This window comes from Arvicanthis niloticus, chromosome 5 (assembly GCF_011762505.2).
Source record: "Arvicanthis niloticus isolate mArvNil1 chromosome 5, mArvNil1.pat.X, whole genome shotgun sequence".
In the NCBI taxonomy this organism is placed as follows: Eukaryota; Metazoa; Chordata; class Mammalia; order Rodentia; family Muridae; genus Arvicanthis; species Arvicanthis niloticus.
In genome coordinates this window covers 88,027,654-88,051,869 of record NC_047662.1, presented here as the reverse complement: position 1 = coordinate 88,051,869, position 24,216 = coordinate 88,027,654, and the positions used below count along the sequence as shown (strand labels likewise).

General features: G+C 45.1%; 2 protein-coding genes across 8 annotated transcripts in view; both read right to left on the bottom strand.

Annotated features, from left to right (window-relative positions):
* Frrs1l (ferric chelate reductase 1 like) overlaps positions 1-7,401 on the bottom strand; it is a 31,846-nt gene extending 24,445 nt beyond the window's left edge. The window contains exon 1 of the mRNA XM_034503571.2: positions 7,116-7,401. Within this exon, the coding sequence (XP_034359462.1) occupies positions 7,116-7,353 (238 nt within the window). The 5' untranslated portion in view covers positions 7,354-7,401. The remainder of the gene's footprint in view (positions 1-7,115) is intronic.
* Positions 7,402-9,076: 1,675 nt separating this feature from the next.
* Positions 9,077-24,216, bottom strand: part of Epb41l4b (erythrocyte membrane protein band 4.1 like 4B) — a 154,546-nt gene continuing 139,406 nt past the window's right edge. For 4 of the 7 annotated variants that reach the window (XM_076934931.1, XM_034503638.2, XM_076934934.1 and 1 more), the window contains 2 exons: positions 16,875-17,020; positions 9,078-12,879 (listed from right to left, as the gene is read on the bottom strand). In XM_076934931.1, coding sequence (XP_076791046.1) covers positions 12,810-12,879; positions 16,875-17,020 — 216 coding nt within the window. In that variant the 3' untranslated portion in view covers positions 9,078-12,809. Of the gene's footprint in view, positions 12,880-16,398; positions 16,477-16,874; positions 17,021-24,216 lie in introns of all 7 variants that reach the window. The other 3 variants (XM_076934929.1, XM_076934930.1, XM_076934933.1) reach the window with 2 other exon arrangements.

Below are 24,216 nucleotides of genomic sequence, written 5' to 3'. Positions count from 1 at the left end.
CATGACACTCATATTTGTACAGCCCCACCCCCACATCATGCACATGCACACACACATGCACGCACACACAAATCATCAATTTTTAAAATTAACCTTTTTTTTTTTTTTTTTTTTTTTTTTAATGTAAGGGGTGTAAGGGTGTTCTGTCCAAATGCATGTCTGTATATCAAATGCATGCATTGCTTATAGAGGCCAGAAGAGGGCATTGGGTCAATTAGGTCTGCAGTTACAGTTGTGAGCCACCATGTGGGTGCTGGGAATTGAACCCAGGTCCTCTGGAAAAGCAGTCAGTACTTTTAATTGCTGAGCCATCTCTCCAGATCTACACATTTTTTTAAGTTTATATATATTTAGAGTGAGCACTGTCTCTCACTTGAATATTTGGTAGAATTGAGCCTTGAGCTTTCTTATTTGAAAGATTTGTTTTTAGTTGACTCAATTTTTTTTCTTCTTTTTTTTTTCTTTCTTATGTGGTGTGTGGTGTGCATGTGAATACATGTTCACACATCTACAGGCACACATGTGTGTGCACAACTGTGCATGTGAAGGCCAGAGGCTGACATCAGGTGTCTCTCTAGATTGTCCACTTTCTGTGGTGAAGCAGGTTCTCTCATTAGACCCAGTCTGGTGAACCAGCTTCCTCCATGTCCTCACCTCCTCTGGGCTGGGCAAGCCTTTACCTTCTGAGTCCCTGCATCACCACCACCCACCCCCACTCAGCCAGCCTATTCGTCTCAGTTCCTTTTATACAGGTTTTCTAATTCTTCAGTCAGATCTCCCCCTCTTTAGACAAGGTCTTGCTATGAATTCCAGTCTGATTTCAAATTTGCCCGTCTCAGCCTCCCAAGTACTAGACAAACCTTGGCTTCTTATTAACTGATTTTATCTGCTTCTGTTGTTATTGAACTCTGACCTATCATAAGACTTGCCATGTTAAAGTGAGTGCTTTTTACGCCTCCACAAGGTTACACAACCCTCACTACTGTCTAGTCCAACAAAAGTTCCACAGTTCCAGGAAAAAATCCAAGTGCCAGTCAGCAGCCACTCCCTTGTCCCATCTGTGTAGCCCCTGGCATCCTTTAATGTATGTTCTGCTCCTATGGATTTGCCCATTCTGTACATTGCCTGTCGGTGAAAGCATGCAGCCTGGTTTCTGGTTTCTTTCATTTAGCATAATGTTTCCAAGGTTCATCTACCCTGCAGTACGTATTGAAACTTCATTCCTCCTTACAACAGACTAGCGTTCCCACTGTAACGGTAGAGCATATTTGTTTATCTGTTCATCAGTTGGTAGGCATTTTGGTTGCTCCTACTTTGGGACCATTCTGAATCACGCAGCTGTGTAGAAGGTTTTATGTGGATACATTTCCAATTCTCTTAGAATACAATCGCTACATTATATGGTAACTGTACGTTTTACTTTCTGAGGCGCTGCCAAGCCATTTTCCAAAGAACTGTAATATTTTCCATCCTCATTAACAATGCACAACAGGCCCAACTTCTCCACTTGTTATTGAAAAAAAATATTCTTAAAGCCCTCTTCTTGTAGAATTTTCAAGTACTTCTTCACCTTTCCTACATCCTGACTCCCTGTGTATACTGACCTGTTTTCCTCAATGTTGAGATATAGAGGTTGAACCATCCAGCTATGGCTCCCTGGCCTCTTTTAATAAGTTACATCCATTTTCTCATTTACATCAGTTTGTTTGCTTGGCTTATTTCCTCTCCCCATTTCCTATCCTGACACCATTTTTTTCCCTCCAAAATGAAAACCTAAATGAAGATCTGGGGAAGTGCTTGCCACACAAGCATGAGGATCTGAGCTTGACTCCTAGCCCCCATGTTGTAAAGCTGGTGTGGTTGCCCTTGCTTGTAACCCAGACATTGGGAAGATGCTAACTGGCTAGCCAACTAGCCTAATTGGTAAGTCCCACATCCCTGTAAGAGAAAAATCTATCTTAAAAAACAAGGTGGAGCTAGGAAGATGGCTTAGCAAGTAAAAGGAATCAATGTGCAATCATGAGGATCTGAGTTCAAATCCCTAGCACCCATGAAAATAGCCAAGTATTGCTGCACATGCTTGTAACCCAGCAATGGGTTGGGGATGGGGGTACAGGAGGATCATGGGAGTGTGCTGACTACCAGACTATTAGTTAGAGACCATTTCTCAATGGAACAAGGCAGAGAATGATGGAGCACGATGGCTACTCTCTTCTTCTGGCCTCTCTCTATATAAATCACCCCCAGCTCCATCAAACCAAAATAAAAATACAAGGTGGGTGACTCCGGAGGAATAACACCCAAGGTTGACCTCTGGTCATGGCATGTGTGTGTATACATCTACATACTTAAATACATCTATCTATACATATACTGACAATCATACAAAACCTAAAGGAATAATATTACATTAGAGGATTTTTTATTGTAAAAATGTTCTTCTTTCTCACATGAATTCAATTTTTCTAGTAACTTTGTTTTAGAAACTTAATTACAGCCACTTTTTTCTTCTAATTTCTATTTTGTCATTTCTGCCTGTCAGATATTCCTATGAGAAGCTGGTTTTCTCATTTAATTTTATTTACTTATTGTTTATGTTTGCAGTGTTGGAGGTCGAACCCACAGCCATGCACAAGCTAAGCAGCTATCACTGGGCTCCACCCACAATCATGTATATGCTTGCACATGCTAAGCATCTCACTATCACTGGGCTCCACCCACAGCCATGCACATGCTAAGCAGCTCACTATCACTGGGCTCCACCCACAACCACACACACATGCTAAGCAGCTATCACTGGGCTCCACCCACAACCACACACATGCTAAGCAGCTATCACTGGGCTCCACCCACAATCACGCATATGCTAAGCAGCTCACTACCACTGGGCTCCACCCACAACCACACACATGCTAAGCAGCTATCACTGGGCTCCACCCACAATCATGCATATGCTAAGCAGCTCACTACCACTGGGCTCCACCCACAACCACACACATGCTAAGCAGCTATCACTGGGCTCCACCCACAATCATGCATATGCTAAGCAGCTATCACTGGGCTCCACCCACAACTACACACATGCTAAGCAGCTATCACTGGGCTCCACCCACAATCATGCATATGCTAAGCAGCTCACTATCACTGGGCTCCACCTCTGTCCACTTTCTTGTTTGAGGCTCAGTGGCTTCCATTCTCATCTAATTTGTGGACTGTGTGTCCTTTTTCTGCAATCCCTTGAGCCCATTTTGCCATACTCTACTGAGTGGTTAATGGCTTTTGCTTTGCTATTTATTGCTTCTAATTAACTGGTTGGCTCGGAGCCTTCAGGTATTCATTTAGCCCTCGATTCGGTGAAGCTTAAACCACAGACTGGCTGGTTATATACCATTCAGCTTCACCTCCGAGAACTCATCAGCCTTTTTCTGGGGCCACCTGAACTGCCGCTTCTACTTACCAGGGTCACATAAAGCAGAGAGGATGCTGAGCAAAAGAAGTGGCAGACCGTAAAGTCCTCTACCGGTGCTTTCACAGTAGCGCTCTGTCCCTTCAGGACCTACCTTGTGCATCACTCTGAAAGTAATTTCATCTCAAGTTCCTTGATGAAAACCCTCACTCCTACCTGTTCAAGTCCAGTTCCTAGCACTTGCCAACATGAGCCTTACACCTAGGCAGACCAGACACCCGGCACCACCTACTCTACAGAGTCAATCCATCCATCCAACAGTCCTCTGCTACCTTCTAGCTGTGTGCGTTTAGCCAAGATTTGAAAAGGAAAACAAAAGTGAGTAATTTCCCTTAACTCTTAAAGGATGGGAGGAAACAGTAGTATCTAACTCAGAGGATCACTGTGCAGATGACAATTAATGTAGGTAAAGTACTGTAGGAAACAGTCTGGCACACAGTGGGGACTTAGGAAAGGACAGTGAAGGCTGGGGAGATCACCCTGTGAGTGAAGTGCTTGGCACACATGCGTGAGCACTTGAGCTTTTTCCTAGAACTCACAAAAAATCTAGACTTGTTGGTGATACATGTCTGTAATTCCAGTACAAGAGGAGAGAGACAGGCAGATTCCCCGAGCTCTATGGGATGGATGAACTCCCGGCTAATGAGAGAAAGAGAAAAAAATAAGGTGGGTAGTGCCTGAGGAACATCATCCAAGATTGTTTCATGGCCTCCACATACATGAATAAGAATACATGCACCTGCGCATGCACACGCACGCACGCACGCACGCATGCATGCGCGCACACACTTGCATGTAGGAATAAATAAATAGAACTTTGAACATAGTTCCAATAAATGTTCATGGAAGACTATGTTTACAGAGGACCCAGAGGAAGAATCAGACATGTATTGGTGGCATTAAAGGACTTCCAGACTCATAGGGAGATAAGCTACATGTTTACATACAGTGCCTGACTGACATGGGAAGGACACAGGCCAATGAAAAATGTCCTACGCATGCTTCTGTCCTTCTCTCTGCCTCTTACCCTGCTCTTTGTCACAACAGAAAAAAGAACTGGTCTTGAAATCGGTGGTGAGCTGTTCATTGATTCGAATGTTTTGCAAATGGCTAGATCATTATGTTTTAAAGATAAGCAACCATAAATGGGCATTTTCTTTATCAGTCAAAGGGTAGGTAGCTACTACCATCCTCAGACTTATGATCCTTTATCCTGGACAGCTGACAGCAGGTGACAGGAACAGAAGGATTCACTTAAGGTTTAAAACTAAGACAACTCCATTTCCTGTTGCTTTTCTTCCTCAAAGAATACCTAGAGTAGAGTAGTTCCCCATAATCCAATGTTTTATATTCTCCTGTTGTTTGCAACATATATATGTTCTGGGCTGGAAACCTATTTCCGAGAGTGACTGTAAAATGTTCCTTGGTAGCTACGGCCCACCTGATGTTCACCTTCATAAAACCAGCTTATACAATCAGCAGTTCATTCTTTCCATGTATGTAAATGAACACCAGAAAGTCTGGCTTGTTCTTCATTACTTAAGTGAAAATATATGCGCTCACATGCTACCTTGAAGACATTTAGAAGTATAGACTGGTTATGTAAGGAAGAAATATATACTGCATGCTTTCAGAAAAATATGCTTAGGAATATTTATCCTTTCCCAGAGTGATAGATTCTGTTTAGCTTGTTGTTTCTCCCACCATTTGCTCCTTCTTCCCTGGCTCAGGAGTGCCTGGCCTCCCTTGCAGCTAGGTCATTATTTAATTATGCTTCTAATAAACCATAGACTATGGAAAGAGATGATCTATGCGAGCAGCCAAAAAGATAATTACTTATCCTAAACTTCCTTTTTTTTGTTTTCTAAGTTGTGTGTGTGTGTGTGTGTGTGTGCGTGTGCACGTGTCATGTGCATATGTGGCTGTGGATGGGCGTATGCCACACATGTGCATGTGGAGATCAGAGGACAACCCAGATGTCAGGTCTCTCCTTCCACCTGGAGATAGGGTCTCTTGTATATCAGATGCATATCAGCTGGCCCACATGCTCCCAGTGATTCTACTGTCTCCATTTCCCAGTGCTCCAAGGAGCTCTGGGATTACAGACACAGGAGCTACTGTACCTAGCTTTACATGGGCTCTGATGCTCTGAACTCAGGTACCTCAGGTTCGTGTAGCAAGGGCTTTACTCACTGAGTCATCTATCCAGCACCCTACCCTCAGTCTTGAATAAAGACATACAAGCCACCAGTCTTCTATTACACAGATGAGGACAAGCCTTAAAGGATAGTAGAGCAACAAAACTGAAGGCATGTAGGTCCCTGAGTGACTACATAGAGTTGCTTCTCCAGCCCTTGAACAGCCAGAGTCGAGGTCAATAAGTGTGTGTGGGGGGGGTGGGGTGGGAGAGGGGGCTGGTTCAGCAGTGTCTATTTAATAAATATATTTTCCCAATCCATTCTCTCCACCTTCCTTAATATAATAATTATATTATTTTGAAGTGGATATAGTATGTCTTTTTTAGCTACAAGATTACCCTTCCCCATCTCTTTTACAGCTATGTGTGACCACGTGGCTAAGAAACTAAAATCGTTCAATGGAACTTCTATCCGAGTAGCATCCTTAATAAGTTGGCAGTCAGCATTTTCTCCCCCTTTGTCTTTCTCTCCATCTGGAATGTGAAGGTAATGAGTAGGGTTCAAGCAGCTACTTGGGGTCATTAAGTTACAAGCTAAGAATTAATCAGGAGCAGAAGAAGTTCCAGCCCCAGGGTCCCTAAGACTGGAGACTTCATGCCAGCTGTAGATTGTGGGGTTTTAGATTTCCTTACATGAGAGAGAAAATTCTATCTTATCGAAGATGTGTATAGCTGAACCTCATCCTAATTAAGAGATAATATCCACGAACAGATAACCTCATTTCAACCCCCTCCTTGATTCTGGGCTCCTCTTTGCCAAGCTTCCCGAAAGCTTCGGAAGTAAGAGACCAGTTTCCATTCCTTTTATCAGAATGGCTTTGCCTTTTGTACTCTCTGAAACAGCTCCTCAGGGAAGCTGGCGAAGAAACCTCAGTCTCTGGGCCCAGATGGTCCCAACAATGGTGGCTCACACTAGGAGACGACAAGTGTGGTGGTAGCAGCTGTGGGTTGGACTGGGGAGGGAGCTGTGACCCATCTCTGGCGCCTGGGCAATGAGAGCAACAAAAAGATGGAGCTACAGTACCTGCAAATTTAGGTCAGTCCAAACCGACCAGGAGGTAGCTGGGCAACGGGTCTCTTTAAGTTGGGTTTTCTGCTTCCCGCCTGCTGCACTGGGCTCCGGAATCCTAGTCCAGATGGCGCCTCCTCCATGGCAGGAGGATGGAGGAGGCCAGACACTGAGAACTAGGGGAGCATAAGCTTAGCACCTCCTATCCACAGCCTCGAAGGACTTGAGTCTGAGTCTCCCGGCCCTAATCTCCCCACGTGTAAAGAGGGGAGCAGGCGCTGACAGCTCCTCCAGACTTCCCTCCTACAGGCTGGGTCAGAGCGACGGGCTCCCTACTTTAGTCTCAGCTGTGCACATCTGCCTCCACTGACATCTTTGCGGACCCCTCCGGCACCCCTCAATCTCCCATCCCCAGGTCGCTCCTCACCCTCTAGTAGCCTCACCTTCCTCTGACAGGTAGCGTAGGTCGTAGAACTCGCCGGCGAAGGTGCCGTAGGAGGAGTCGTGGCGTGGCACTGCCTCGTCCGCGCCCGCGTCCCCTCGCGCGCGTCCCCGGGGTCCCCGGCCCCCCGGGCCCGCGCCGTCGTCCGCGGGGCTGGCATCGCAGGCAGTGATCCCCGCCAGCAGCAGCCGCAGGAGCAGTGGTACCCAGGCCGGGCGCCGCAGGGGTTGCCCCGCCATCGCTGCGCACGGATCCCGCAGCCAGGCCGCTCCGGCCGCAGCGGGGACCCCGCGGGCGCGGGCCGGGACCGAGCCGCCGCCAGCACGCGCCGCGCAGCCGCGGAGCGCCCGCACCCGCCGCCTCTCTGCCTCGCTCTGCGCATCCTCGCTCCAGCCCCGCAGCCTGCCCCCGTCCGCTCAGCATCACCCCCTCCTCGCCTGATGCTCCTTCCTCCCGTCCTTCTTCCAATTCTCCCCATCGCCCAGTCGCCCAGTCGCCTCCAGATTTGACCCTCCTGGTCCCTGGGTGCTTAGTGTGGCCCGCTGACCTACAGCATCAGCACCACCTAGGACCTTGCTTCAGGTCCCACTCTGGATACACAAAGCAGAATTTGCTCTTACTCAAATCCCCAGCATCCAGTTTCCACAACGTATTAGAATCACTGTCTCCAACGTCTTGCTCCTGCAACTTTTTGTCCGGAGAAAATACTTACTAAACCCATAAATTTCTCTGGACCATCACGGAAGGAAATCACAAAGTCCCACTATCTAGGTAGCCAAGCAGAGACCAGAGACAATGAGGAAAGTGTAACTTAAGGCCTTGGCAAAAGCCACAAGTGCTGGAGCATAACCTGAGCCTTTCAAACTAGGCAACTGGTTTACCCTTCCCCAGAAGCAAAGTGCACAGACATTAAATGAGCCAACCATGTCTGATAAGTACACCGAATCTCCATGTTTTCACATCGGTTTGTACCACTTACACTTTGCATTATTCACCTGGCCATTCATTTGCTCAGTTAACATACACAGATCACAGGCTTGTCTTCAAATGACCCTTGTTGGGGTGGTGACAATTAGTTATCTTCTGCAAGAAATAGCGACACTATCTCTTCCTCGATGCTACTTCAGAACCTTGCATGTAAACGCTTCTTCTGGTTCTTTTAAAAATAAATTGCACAAAGTAAGGAAATTGCTACTGAGGCAGAAAAACAGTTTTCAAATGCAGACCTGGAAGTCAGACTGCCTGGGTTATCAGTAATAACCAGTGATCAGTAATTCCTGGGATGCAGTGCATACTAAATAAGATCATGTAGGGTTCAAGGTCACTGATGTCATAACATGGCACAGAACTATGAAATACTGAGAACCCATAATTTCAACTGTTTCTCAGCCCACTGGCCAGGAGACATGGGAGCTGCTATTGAAGGAGAGATGCCTTGGGGAATCCAAAGGCCAGCTGTCCATTATTGGATATAGCTGACAGGTCAGCTTGTCCAATTAGAATTTAATTATGTTAATCCTGCCAGGGTCTCTCACTGAACCTGAAGCTCACTTCGGCTCTGCAGGCTGGCCAGTGAGCTTGGGATCCTCCTGTCTCCTCAGTACTCATATTATAGACATGCTATCACATACTGCTTTTTATGTGGGCACTGGAGATTTGAACTCAGGTCCTCATGCTTGCACAGCCAGTACTTTACAAACTGAGCGACCTCCTGAGCCTGGAGCTTGCTGGACCTGCCTATTCTAGTGAGTCCCTAGGCTCCACCTTCCTTGGCTCTCCACCCCAACACTAGGTAATAGAGAAAGGCTGCTGTACCAGGCTTTTCCATAGGCGCCCGGGGGACAAACTTCATGTTCATGGAGCAGGCACATAACCCACTAACCCATTTCCTGGACCCAGTTAGTCACTTTTAAACAGAGAAGCATTTAGTTTCATTTTTAAAAGACAGACAACCTTTATTTCTCTTCTCATCAAAATAATTTCTCAAAAGGACCCCTTTTTTCTGTTATAAAACATCCCCAAATTAGTGCTACCATTCAGTACCCAACCAGGAACAGATGTGCCCTGCCTCTGACCGCCTGGTGCATGTCATTTTTCATTTTGAATTTCATAAGATATAAAAGCTGTGATCTTGGAAGTCCCTCAGAAAGTTAAACATAGAGTTGCCATATGATCTGGCAACTCTAGAACCCAAAACATATGTTCACACACAAAAACCTGTGCATGAATGTTCATAAAATTATCATTCATAATAGCCCCAAAGCAGGAGCAACCCAGATATCTGCCAACTGAATAAATAAACAAAACATGGTATCCACGGTATCCACATCTTTTCCATTATTCAGTCACAAAGACAGAATGAAGTTCTGATACACACTATAACATAGAGGAAACTTGAAAACATGGTTAAATGAGAGAAGCTGATCACAAAAGTCCACATACTATGTGACTCCAGATATAGGAATTGTCCAGAATAAGCAAATTCACAATCAGAAACTTACAGGCCAGGGTAGGGGGGAGTTGGGGGTTGCTGGGGGGAGGGTCAGAGTCACGAGTCAAATTATGTTTGCCCAGCATCATGGACACACTGAAAGACACTGAGGTGCACACTTTAAAATCATTAAAATGGTGGGTTTTATTCAAAGATGTTAAAGGTCTGTGATCTTTGAAATGGCAGATGACAACAACAATATCAGAATCTTCCTGTGCTCTTTGGGAAATAAAATTCCAGATGCATCCTGGTGGGAATTTCTAAACACTAAATGCGTCCCTTTTCACATCTAAAGATCTGTGCTGTCCCTAACCTGTCAACTCTATGGGCTGAGGTGTACCAGACCTCTGCAGTAACACCATGACTTCCCAACTAGGAGTCTGAGGCCAGGATTTAGAGTCCCAGCTCTGTAATGATTATGTTAGCAGACTCTCCCCTCTCCTCTTGAATCCACAGTGGGTGTTGTATTACCTTCTAGTGCTGTTGTTTGGGTCTAAAGTAGACATAGAAGGTAATGATTGCACAACCCCTGATAGTGACTGTGAGCTCACTTGGGGCAGCTTCACCATCTCAGCACCACCATACATTTAAGTAGGCAAAAGGTAATGGCCCCCGCAGCAATATACTCCTCTGGACTTTACTGGTTGGGGTGAACTGCCAGGTACCACATACAATACACATACAATAGCAACCAGCATGTTTGTGCTCAGGCTGTGCTCAGGTGATGTCCACCCACTGAGGCTCTTGTAAGCCCAAGGGAAAGGTGGGGGACAACATAGGAGCTTGTAAGCTTCCTGAAAGCAGCAGCCAAATCCTCCATGCACCCCTCCTTAGAAACAAAGCAAGTCATACATGTGGGATGTATGTGTGTCCTGATCGCTCCGGAAACCTCCTGCTCTGTTCTGGGGGTTTCCACCTGAGAGCAGCGGGGAGGAGCGCACACTGCAGAGAGCAGCTCAGAAGAGGAAGCAGCTGCTGGGTTGGCAGGAGATGACAACCCCTGTGTTCTATAGGAACATAGTTTGTGTCATAGAGGACAGCCAATGCCATTTTGCTAGTACATCTAGGAGCTGTGTGGGTGAAAAGCACCCATCCAACACTATACTTTCCCCAGACAGTTCCACGGCAATGGCAGGACAACAGTAAAGAGCTATTGATGAGGAGAGGGTCATGGCCTATACAAGGTCACAGCAAGCCCTGCACGTGTTAATAGCTCCTCCTGTCATTTGTGTGTGTGTGTGTGTGTGTGTGTGTGTGTGTGTGTGTGTCTACCATACCAAGGTACAGGAGGGGCTGATATGTGTACTGAGAACCAGGATTCATCAGGAAAGACCCCCAGGACACTGTGCACTAAGGCAGGGAAATGTGCCATACATCCTATAAAGATTTCCCTCAAAAAAATATTAAATTGTAAAGAATCAGTCCTTAAAGGGTTACTCCTTGGTTATCCGAATACCTGTTTACATACCTCGGTTGCATCAGTGCTAGTCAGTGAGGCAAGTTTTATAGTCATTAGTATCAAATTATTGGCACCATTCATTTGTAGGGGTGGGGAGAGCAAACTACAATACAACATAAAAATACAGTTCTGATACAAAGGTACGAGATCAGTTCCATTGAACAAGCAGTCATAAGAAATGGATGTGGACGGTTTACATACAAGGAAACACAGCTCGTAACTTATCACACAGGAAAGTGTTCAGCCTTGCTAGCGGGTCATCAAATAAGACAGCTTCTCAAGAATAACTATACACATCTATTAAACTAGCAAAAAAAAAAAAAAAATTAGAATAGCAAAACCCAGTACTGGCAGAGCTATTGGTAAATAGAAATGCTTATACATTGCTGGTGGCATTATAAATTGTAGAGGGAATTCAAGCATTCAGAGGAGGGGAAGTTTAAATGAGATGACCTTTAAGGTCCTTCCAATCCAAAGATTGGATCTTTCTAGAAAGCAATCTGGCAATATAAAACAAGAGCTATAAAATACTTCATGCTCTCTGACCTTGTAATCCCTCTTTGGAGATATTCTGGAGGGAATAATCCAAGAGAAGGATTTTATATATATATTTATTTATTTATATATTTTTTTTACAAAGACATTCATAGCAGCACTATTTATAAGTGTGAAAGTTTGCATATAACTCAAATATCTGTTAATGGGGAGAAGTGAGGTTAACTGTGTCATGTGACTATAAAGACATATAAGTTAGTGAAAGTATCTGTCTAATAAGGAGATTCAGGTAAAGAAATATAACAAAAGGAATGTTGGTGCCAAGCACAGCTATGTAAAAACAGCGGATGTGGGAGAAGCAGTAAGAACTTCAGAGCTAGCTGCAGGGAGGGGTTCCTTAATTCCCACAAAGTTATTCAAGTGCATAAGAAAAATTTAAAAACACATTTCTTGAAACTATATAAAAAGGGAGTTAAGTTTCTTCTGGGCCAGGTCCTGTCAACATAGAGTGGATGGAATTTAGAAATAATTTGTTTTTTTAAGAAAAAGCCAAATGAATCTTCCTGATACTGAATCATCTTGACCCTGTAAAGATTTTTTTTTTAGACAATGTAAGTTAGATTTTCCTATATGGGACTCAAAGATAAATTCCATTTATCCCAAGTTGTTTTGTATCCAACGAGTTCACACTTTCAACTGTATTTCAGGTTAAGCTGAAGTATTTTCAGTTGTATAATATGTAACTTTTCCCCATTCATCTATTCATGTCTGAATAAAAATAAATAACTTCATAAGATCTGTGTATTATTCAGTGTAAATGGAAAACCAGCAGTAAAGAATTATTCTCTCATAAAATGACCCATTTAACAAACAGCCAAAGCTTGGTGCAAATGTCAATCATTAAAAAAGTCACATCGTTGAGAGTGTAAGCGGAGGATTCTGTGCTGCGTTAGCCACTGGGGTTACTAACAGATACACACAGGTACCTCTGAATAGAAATCCCCTTTCTTCTGGAAACTTCCTACCAAACCCTGTCTCCACTGCATTGAGCAGTAGAAAAACCTCTCATGCTCAGGAGACGTAAAATAACTTTTCCAACGAAGTCAAGCCGGAAGCTGGCTTCCGCTAACCCTGGAGACCTGGGCGAACAGAGCACACATCTGTAGGTCGTGCCACAGTGAGCACACCGAGCCCGAGGAAAGGAAGCGGACGAAGGCACCATGCCATCTCCAGGCAGCAAGGGTGGAGTGTCACAGTTCGGTCATCAGCAATCTTTTCATCATCTTCTCTCTTTCCAGTTCCTGCCGGAGCGTCTCTGCACTGAGAAACAAGGGACAGGACGGTAAGACAAAGCCTTGGTGTCTGCTGAGTAGACAGAACCTAAACATCATCTTGCAGATGCTAGATTTTCCTTCTTAGGCTCTGTTGGGATGCACTGCATTGACTAGCAATACAGTGAGACTAAACTGTCTGGCTCCTGACGGGGTTTCCCTCCCCACTCCGATGGGGCATTCCTTGGACTCATTGCTGTCGTTCATCTCTGTCTTCTCACAGCTGAGTGTGGAGATCTGCTCAGTGAATGTCTATTGAAGGACTGAAAAACTTTTTAAATTAAAAAAAAAAAATTAGCTTAGTCCAGAATGGTGGTACATGCCTTTACTCCTAGCATTTGAGAAGCAGAGAAAAGTGGGTCACCGTTGAGACCAGCCTGGTCTATGTAGTGAGTTTCAGGACAGCCAAGGCTACATAGAGGGATCCTGTTTCAGTACATATGTAATACAACATAATACATATACTTTATTATTATTGTTGTTGTCACTGTTATGTGTGTAGAAGCATGAGCAAACTCATACACATAGATGCATTTTGCCATTATACACATATGAAGGTCAAAGGTCAACTTTCAGGAACTGTTTCTCTCTTTCTCCTAAAGAATAAAACATCAGGCTTTCTTGGCAAGTGATTCTATCCCTGGAGCCATCTGGTGGCCTGGGGCTGAGGGAGTATTTGATTTCTTTCGATCGTGCTTTAAATTCACTTTATATTTTTTTTTTCTAGAGTGTATGTTGGTTAATATCTAAAGTAATGTCTTAACAAAGAATGTGCTATGTTTAATGAATAAAATAAAGGGAAGGGGAAAGGGAGGTTGGGTGCATTAAAAACTGGCTGCTTTGCGGGGGCTGCTTTTGACTTCTTGGTCCCCAGTCTGCTGAACATTCTGTTGTTGGGGTTTTAATGAAAACGTCCTCCATGGGCTCAAATATTGAACACTTAGTCTCCAGTTGGTGGCACTGTTTGAGGAGGTTTAGGAAGTGCAAGCTTGCTGGAGAAAGTCTGTCACCATTCCTGGGGACAAGCTTGGTGAGACATATTCTCATCCCATTGCCAATTCACTCTCCCTGCCTTGTGCTCCCAATTAAAGACAAAGACATGCATTCTTGGTTTCCTTCTCCTGCTGCCATGACGGCTGCTTGCTGCTGTGTCTTGCCCTGCCATGATGGACTCTTATTCCTCAGGAACCATAAGCCAAAATAAACTCTCTCTTCTTTAAGTTGCCTTTAGTTGTGGCATTTTATTACAGCAACAGAAAAGTAACTAGGACAGTTACAGACCTTTCTTTCTTTCTCTCTTTCCTTCTTTCTTTCATTCATTCTTTCTCACTTTCTTTTTAAAGATGTATTTATTTTATGAGTACAGTGTCAATGTCTTCAATCACATCAGAAGAGGCCATCAGATTGCATTACAGATAGTTGTAACTCACCATGAGGTTGCTGGGAATTGAACTCAGGACCTTTGGAAGAGCAGTACATGGACCGACCTTGTTTCTACCAGTTAAATAAATACATACATATGGATAATTGTGTAAAGGTTGTATGTGTGTGTGTGTGTGTGTGTGTGTGTACTTCGCTTGATTAGAACACATAGTCTCATGCCTCTTAGATAAATGTCCTGCAACTGAGATATATCTCAGCCCTGATGTGTGGTCTATTCATCTTCCTCTTTAAAATGATGAATACCTCCCCCTCTCTTCATCTCTCTTGCTCTCCCTTTTAAGACAGGGTTGCCTAGGCTAGTCTTGAACTGTGGCCCCTGGCAATTCTTCAAGTTCTAACTCCCAAGTTGTAGGAACTACAGGTGTATGCCACTGCAAGGAACCTGCAGTGCTCTGGAAAAACAGCAAGCACTCTTAACTGTTGAGCCATTCCTCCAGCCAGAAAATAAAATGTATATCTTTAAAGGCACAGAGTAACTTTAATAATATCACTCAGGAAGTAAGTCAGGTTTTACCATGGCCAACGTGTCCTCACACAGTCTGGCCCATGGTGCAGCTTTGGTGGGTTGCTGCAGTCATTCACCCTATGCCTTACAGAGGAAAACCACAACTCAATCTCCTAGCCTCACTAGCTCTGAGTTGTGTAAAGATTTAGCTTTGGAGGGCCCACAGCTTCAAGATAGTTATCAGTGTCTTGCAACCTTGGCTGTGGATGATGGGTCTGACGCATGGGTTATGGTGGTAGACATGGCTACCTTTCAAGGACAAGAGGACCTCTTTTGGGCTGGAAGTGAGGCTAAGACTGGGAGTATAAAGTGTTTGTCCTGTAAGTACAGTGACCTGAGTCCCAGCCCCAAATAAAAATACCAGACATGGCACACAGATACACTTCCACAAGGGAGGGAGACAGAAAGATCCCTGAAGCTCATTGGCCACCCAGATGCCTAATTATTAGTGAGTACCAGAGGCCAGTGAGAGACTTTGTCTTAAAGAGGTACATGATGTTCTTGAGGATGACCCCCGAGGTAGTCCATGGGCTCCACACATACTCCTGCACACACAAATACATACACATCTGAGCACACACAAGTGCATGTACACACATATAGACATAAACATATGAACACACACACACACACACACACACACACACACACACACACACACTTCTAAAAAGGTCTCTTGGTGGAAACCCTGACCTCACTTGGGCCTGAAGGCATCTATGAGGACTGACTGGATGATGGAAAGGCTGTCATGTCTGCTTTGTTGCCTTATCTTTGAGACAGGAGTCTGCTCAGCTTCTCACACTGATCGTTTAAGAAGCGTTTTGTCCGGAACTACAATAGAGGGTTGACTTGTCCTAGATTTGCCTAGTCTCTCCCTGACTTTAAGGCTAAAAATACTTGCTTGCCCCCATGGCTGGAAATACAGATCACAAAAGGAGAAAAAAAAAGAAAAAAAGAGCTAGAAAAGCCCTGCCTGTTCCCCAAAAAAGACACAACTGTCTCTCCTGAGGATTCCTGTCCTGTGTCACTAACTCTTCAGTTCTCCAGAACCAAGAGGCTGCTTTGAGGCAGTTTCTCTATTTTTCCCTTCTCTGTTTTCTTGTCACTGTCTCGAGTCACTGGTCTCCTCAAGCTTTTCTCATGACTGCTCTGGCCCCCTAGACTTGCTTAATCATGCCAGGCATGTCCAAGTGCAGGGAGCTGGGACTGGCAAGTCCCTCTGCCAAGCCTATCTTCCACAACTGTCTGCAACCTGCTCCCTGCCACCTTCAGGTGTCACTTCAGTGAGGTCATCTCAACCTTTCCTATTGCTTTTCACAGTCTCAATTTATTCCTTATCCCTGACATCACACACAAACACACACATGCACACACACCTGTTTTTCTGCTTCTCTAACCCTCATGCACAAAAGTGCAAACTCCAGTAGGGTACGACTTTATTTGTCTGGTTCACTGTCCAACCCTAGCACCTAGAACACAGTGTACTCCTTAGAGACCTTTTCTTACAGGACAAATGAATGGAAGGGGCTGGGAAGATGGCTCAGTCAGTAAAATACTTACCATAAGGACTTGAGTTCAGGTCCCCAGCACTCAAGTAAAGCCTGGCTTGGTGATGTTTGTGTATCTGTAATCCCAGAGCTGGGGAAGCAGAAAGAAGCAGAGCCTGAAGCTCACTGGCCAGCCTAACTGAATTCATGAACTCTAGTTTCAGTGAGTTGAAACAATTTCAATAAGTTGATTAAAACTTATTCAAGAAATAAGATAGAAAGCAGCTGATACCATGTGATAGCATGTGACGTCGATCTCTAGCTTCCATACACACACGTGTACATATGCATGTGCACTCTCGCATATATGTGCACACATGAACATGAACACGTATATATAGCACATACATTTACACACACACACACACACACACACACACACACACACACACAAAGAATGAACGAGGGCCTATAGAGTCACAAACAAGGTGAGCTAGAGTCTAGGTCTGGCTTCCTGTTACCAGGGTACCTGTTACTTATCTGACTCACCTGGCTGCCAGAGAGACAGGCTTCCGGGAGGTGTAGATGGTCTGTACTGTGGCCACAGTCTCTGTCAGTGGCCGCAGGGTCGCTGTTGGAATCAATGGGGAAGACTGGCCAGGACAGCATTGTAATTTGTTCTCTCTAAAGTCTGCCTGGAGAAGGAACAGAAACAAGAGATCTATCTCCAGACCCACCTTCAATGTGTCGGCTGCTTGCTGGGCCTCACTGAACTGCTCTTACTTATTTTAATAATAGCTGAAGTCATCACATGTTTCCAAATCACTTTAAATTATCTTACTCTGTGCCTGACACCATGCTAAGCACTTTCCACACATTACCTCTTGACAACCTTTTAAGACAGAGATCATCTGCCACTGCATCTTAGAAACCATCCTTCGGGAGGTGTGTCATTTTTGTAGGTACCACAGAAAAGGCAAGACATGGCATTCAGATATTGTTGTGCTATATCTTGTAGTAAACACTCTGATTTGGGGGCTGGAGAGATGGTTCAGCAGTTAAGAGCACTGACTGCTCTTGCAGAGGACCTGGGTTCAATCCCCAGCACCCATATGGTGACCCACAACCATCAGCAACTCCATTTTTCCAGGGGATCAGGCCTTATGCTGGCCTCAGTGGTTACTGCATGTATATGGTGCACAAAAACTCATGCAAACATTCACATGAACACGAGAATAAATAAATAAACAAGCATTTTGCTTTCGTGACATTAAAAAAGAACAGTATATATCTTAGAATTGCTTCTCTAAAAAGGAAAAATGAATCTTACAGAGTTTAAGTCAATGGTTCTCAACCTGTGTGGGTCACAACCCCTTTGGGGTCACCTAAGACCATCAGAAAATAAAGATATTTACATTATGATTCATAACAACAGAAAATTACAGTTATGAAGTAGCAACAAAAATAATTTTATGGTTGGGGTCACCATAACATGAGGAACTGTATTAATGGGTCACAGCATTAGGAAGGTTGAGAACCACTGGTTTAAAATTTTCAGTTGAGGTCACCCAGTAAGTAAGTATTTGTTAGTTTGTGTGTGTGTGTGTGTGGGGGGGGTGGTGACATGGCACACATGTGGAAGTCAGAGGACAACTTACAGGAGTCAGTTCTCTTCTACCATGTGGGTCCCAGGAATCAAATGAACTTAGGTCATTAGCTTGGTAACAAGGGCCTTCCTATACTGAACCATCTCAAAGACTGCAAGAGGTAATTAAAAACAGGGACTCAGGGACTTCGCGGTGGCTCTGTTGGTAAAGTGCTCGCCACACAAGCATGTGGAACTGAATTCTGATCCCTAGCACCCACATGAAAAGTCAGATACAGCTGCACACATCTGTAATTCCAGCACTGGAAAGGCAGAGACAAGAAGACCCCTAGGACTTAATCCAGTTTTAGGAAGAGACTCTGTCTCAAAAAATAATGTGGTGGGAACTGAGATGGTGGCTCAGTGGTTCAGAGTACTTGCTGCTCTTCAGAGGACCTGAGTTCAGGTCCCAGCATCTGTGTCACACAGCTCACAACTCTAGGGCATCTGATGCCGTCATCTGGCCTTTGAGGGCACTGCTACTCTTGTCTCTACAAGCACCCAAACATGCATGGCATACACTCACACATTCATACATGCATATAAATAAAAATAAAAGAAATCTTAAAGACAAAAGGTAGAAAGAGATTAAGAAAGACACTTGATACTGATCTCTGGCCTTTACATCTACATGCACACACATATAAGCATATTTGTGTACAACTGCACACATTCACATAAATACATAATATAGAGATACACACACACACACACACACCCCATATTCAGAAAGAGAGTTTGCAGAACACAATTAATGATGCTCTTCATCGATAAAACGCCACGCCACTGTGGATCCAGAATGCAGTCTTCAGACCAGCAATGTCATCATTAGTTTGAAACTTGGTTAAAAATGCTCAGGTTTTACTCAAGACCTTGGTGCCAGAATGTCCAACATGGTAAGCTCTCACAAGGCTTCCAGATGCTTCTGATACACAGAACTGTCAGAACCACTAGCCTGCAGCACACTAGTTCACAGAGGGAAATCTCTTGCCACTTACAAAGCAAAATAAGCTTATTACTTTTACATAGAATGCTCCATAACAGAAGCAGCTGGTGTGGGGCTGAGAGTGGTGGGGGTTCAGACAACATAGTGAGACTCTCAATAAAACCAAAACCAAAATAAATAGGGAGAACAAAAGAATATAAATGAAGAAGTTTTATAATCCCTTACTGCTGTCATTAATCTATGCCAACAGTAGTTTTTCATGCATATCCTGAAGATTTTTATATCCTTAAAAATTTTTTATTATTTTATGTGCATGTATGTGTGTTTTACATGCATGTATGTATGTGCATTGTGTGCACACCAGTACCCAAGAGATCAGTGTTGGATCCTTTGGAACTGCAGTTACAGTTGGTTGTGAGCCACCATTTAGGTGCAAGTACTAAGCGCAGGTCTTTTGAAAGAACAGCCAGGGTTCAGAGCTATCTCTCCAGCCTCCTCTTTAAAAAAAAAAATAAAAACAAAAACAAAAACAAAAAACAAAAAACCCTTTTTTGATAATGTACACACACTCACACATGCACGCACGCATGCTTGCAACTTTTGGTAATGCTGATTCTTGACTCTGAATTTGGAGAAATTTACCACCCAGATTTCTAAAGAGGCTTTGATCTTTGATCTAAAGAGTACATAATTCTCTTCTTGGTGGTGAAACAGAAGATGAGCTGCCATTAAAAGTCTGCTGCAGAGAAGCACAGAACCCCTGTTTGTGCTGCCCCTAAAGGGGAGACAAGCTTGTTCGAAATGGAGAAATGCTGAAGGACTGCTGTTGGTCTCTGCCACACGTCATTTTGGAGATGCAACTCAGTATGTCACATGTCTGGGAGCAGACATTCTTGTCTAGAGCGTGAGCCTTGCTACAGAGAATTGTGCAGGCAACAGTCACTGCTGCTGCACATAGGGCCATTCTGGCTCATCACCTTCCAGGCACACAGTAGGGCAAAACCTCACTGGCTTTCTCAAGCAGGAGGTGACCGTGTGCTTTGCTTTGTCCAGTGAAATAAGATGTGGTGCTTGTGTCCTTCCACTGATCGTTTAAGGACCTGGGGGTGGCTCCATTCTTTTTCCCCTGTCTGTCATTGTGACTGGTGATGCTCCACATGGCAGGCAGCTGGTCCATCAGCCTGGGCAACACAGAGCAGAGCCTTTCGTCTGCCTGTGATGGATGGCCTGCATGTGCAGGAAAGTAATTCCGTGTGTTCTTTAAAAGCCTGGCCTCCCTGATGTGGCAGCTGGCTAATAGGAGGTTGCATTGCTTCAGTGAGTGGATGACAGGTGGGCTTCTGAGGCCACTTCTGAGGGCCATTTGCACCAACGGTGCAGAGACACAGGTGGGTTAAAGCACAGAAGTCCCAGGGCAAACACTCACTGTGTCCACACTCACGGTGTGCAACCCAAGTAGGGAGGGTGGGGGAACCGGTCGCACTTAAGAAAGAGCTTAAAGGAGCAGTAAATTTTCCTATTAAGCCCTAACGTTTATCTCTTAAAATATCTGTTAAATGACAGAATGAATAAATACATTAGCTTTCAGTAGAATAAAACAGGAAACAGAAGAGCATATCGGGTTAGAGAAAAGAACTTGGGCCGGATGCAGACAGGGGCCCTATGTGTGATCCTGCTGGGAGGACAGAAGATGAGAGCTGCCTTTAAAAATCGAGACATGGTGACTTGAGGCTATGAGGCTATGAGTGTAGAAATCTAACACCATAGCTTAAGAGAGGCTTCTTGGTTGATATGGGCCAACGTTCTCTATGAGAATTCATTAAGAACACTCAGGGTCACATAGGGACCAGACTGATTGCCAGTTCAACCTTGTACAGAGTCCACTAAGCTGTTGAAGGCCGCACAGCTGCAGCCGAATGGGTCTGGAGGCCTGCGGAGTGCTTAAAGATTAGAAGTGGCCTCGTGCAGGGATGAGAAAACAGAAAGCCTGGGGCCTCAGCTTGGCTTCTGTTACCAAGCAGCTTTCGATATCACCCTCTTTCCCTCTCAACTATTTTTCAGCCCTGAGTTCCTCTCTAACAGCTGTTCCTTGTTTCCAGCCAAGTCTTCCAAAGGCGGGCAACAGCATCATGCAGGTTTGTCCGTTCCCACAGGCCAAGCTTCCTCCAGGAGCTTACTCTTACGGTTTCCACATAAAAGGGACACTGAATAGCTCCGGTGCTGAGGGTTTGGTTCTGTAGCTTAGGCTGGAGCCTGAGAGAAGGAACTAACTTGGTAACAAGCTCATAGCAGAGTGGGCTACGGGGGAGTGGGGTCTTGTTGAGGGAAGTGCGTCACTGGGGGTGTTGCTTTGACAGGTATATCTTGTTCCCAGCGCCCTTCCTTGGCCACTTCCTGCTTCCTGGCTGCCACAAGAGCAGCTTTCCTCTGCCTCACCCTTGCCCTATTTGCCACAGCTTTGTACCAGGCCTAAAGGCAAAGGAGCCAACTGGCCATCTGCTGAGACCTCTGAGGTAGTGACCCACAGTGGCTCTTTCCCTTTCAAAGCTGGTTTTCTGAGGACCCTTCTCACAGTGATGGGGATCTCAGGGAATGGACCCACTGTCTAAATTCTGGAAGGTAGAAATCTGGTAGCTCCCTGTCCCTTTCCTTACCAGTCTAGTATCTTCCCAGCCTCCTAAATATCTTCCCCAGCCACATATTTCTCCCACCTCTGCCATTAAAATCACTCAGGGGCCAGCTCTCTGCACACTCTCTCTTAAGCTACTGTCCTAGATTTATTTCTAGACAATTGTTCTAAACTTGTCCCGTCTGGACCCAAATGTTCTCCCATTGTGGTCACAAAGATGCTTTCTAAAAATGCCTGCCCTGCCCCTGCCCTGCTCTCACAGCTTCTGAAGGCTTCCTGTTGCTGCTGGGAAAGTACCAGGCATGGCTTTGCTCCTACAGCACTGATTCCTCTTCCTCCTCTCACACCCCAGGCTCCTGCTTCCTGTATTCCAGTTCTCTGACCTTCTTTGCAGTCCCTTGAATGTGTTGTGGCCTGTCCCTCCCCAGGACTCTGGTTCACGCTGCTTCCTCTGTCTGCTCTGGCTACCTTTGAGTCACTCTTGCCCAGTTCTTAAAAGTCCCAGTGTGATTGCTGACATCAGCTTCCAGCTCCATCTGTGCCCCCCAGCTCTCAGGAAGGGCTTCCCTGAGTGTGCCCCATCACTGCCAAGGCTGGCCAGGAGGCCAGAGTGCCCCCATCATGGCCGACAGAGGGAAGTAGAGCAGAGCTACCAGCTGGAGCTGTGTCCAGCAGAACTGCAGGGTGGGCTGGCTGTATAAGCTTCAGGACAACAGTACCTAAGAGCATGGCACAGCTCTGGTAGCTCATCCTTTGAAGCCAGAAGGAGCCTCTGCTCCATCTCTCCATGCCAAGGGCTGAAGCCTCCTTAGGCAGTGAGCAAAGTCTAGTTCACTACTGGACTCAGGGATACCTCTGGCCCCTTGGGGATCCTCCAGAGAAGACAGATACCCTTGGAAAAGGGTCTCATAGATTATGAGTTCAGGGATTACAACTGACTCCTGGGAAGGGTGGGAAGGAGAGAAAGTAGGAGAAGAACTGTACTGTGGTCCCACTGCGGCTATGCTTAGTGGCTCACTATAAAGTGGGATTCTGCAGAAACTTCCAGGGAAGAATGGTTAGGCAGCTAAAAAGAAGTCTGGAGATAATCATTGCTGCCATCCTGGAGAGGGAGAAAAGATGACACTTAGAATGTTTAGAAGAAGGGCTGGAGGGATAGCAGATAACACAACCATCTGTAACTCCAATTCTGGGGAAGCAATGCCTTCTTCTTACCTCTGTGAGCACCAGGCACACATGCAGGCAAAACACTTGTACACATAAAATAGAATACATATTTTAAAATGTTAAAATGCATCTAATCTATATGCTGTTTAACTAAGTTGCCTAGTGAAGACAGGGAGAGAGGCGGTCATGAGGGGCCCACGGCCAGGACTTGGACAGGGTCCTCGTCTTTGTACCAATGTCTCTGGAGCCTGGATGTGGGTAGCCGACAGAAAGCGGCTATCATCCTTGCAGCCATCTTGAGCCATATACCCTGACAAGAGATTTGATTACATTAGCCTACAACAGCTGAGCACACTCTGATAACATCTTGCTTTAGATACCCAGGATCTTCCCTTGGGTGTGTGAGATTAAAGGTGTGTGAGACTTAAAGCTGTGATTAGAGACTTAAGGGTGTGATTTAGAGATTAGATTTAGAGACAAGGCCTAAGGGCATGACTTAAAGGCGTGACTTAGAGGCGTGGCTTAGAAGTAAGACATATAAAAGGCAAGAGGCAGACAGAAGAGTTCAGTACAACTTGGAACTAGGAATTAGATTAGGGAGTACAACTTAGAGTACAACTTGGAGTTAGTTATTAGGTATTAGGCACTTGGAGGAAGAACTTGGAATTAGACATTAGCCACTTATCACTTGGAAGAAGTAACTTGGAACTTGGAGGCACTAGGGACTAGGAACTAGGGACTAGGAACTCAAGACTTGGGACTTTGACTAAGAAGAGAGACTGAAGAATAAACAGGATTGAATCACACTCTGTCTGGTCTCCATTCCTCAAGTTCGTCCTCACTCTCTCTCTCTTGCTAAACCCCGACCCGCAGACCTGAACCGCTTGGGGCAGTACAGGCTCTAACAGTTTAGCCCCCAAAGCTTTTGGCAGTGTGGGTTCCAACACTGACAGAACGGTCCGAGACATTTTGGCCCCCAAACGTGGGGCAGCTCGGGCCGCAACACCTGAGGAGTTGGTGGTCATCACAGATATTTTGGGGATATCTATATTATAAAATTTTTGGATCTCAGTCTCTTTTGATACATGTTTCAAACCAGGATTTTTCTTATTACTATTCCTAGAGAGAATAGTCTTAGTGTGTAAAGTGCTTCTTACACATGAGGGAGATGAAGACAGGGGCGGGGGGGGGGGGATCCCTGGGGCTTAGAGTCCAGCTAGCCCAGCTGAGTCAGTGAGCTCCAGGTCTGTGAGAGATCCTGCGTCAAGAACAAGGTGGATGGCACCAAAGGAATGATATCTAAGGTGTTGTCTGTCTGTCTCCATCTCTCTTTCTTGTCTCACATGCACACGGGAACACAAACACATCATGCATACCTGCTTGCACACACATAAAAGTAGATGGTCTGTGCAGTGAAGTGACTTATACCATTATCAAGATGCAGATTCAACACAAAACAACTTGAAACAAGTGTTAAAACAAGAACATAGTGAACATGAAAGCA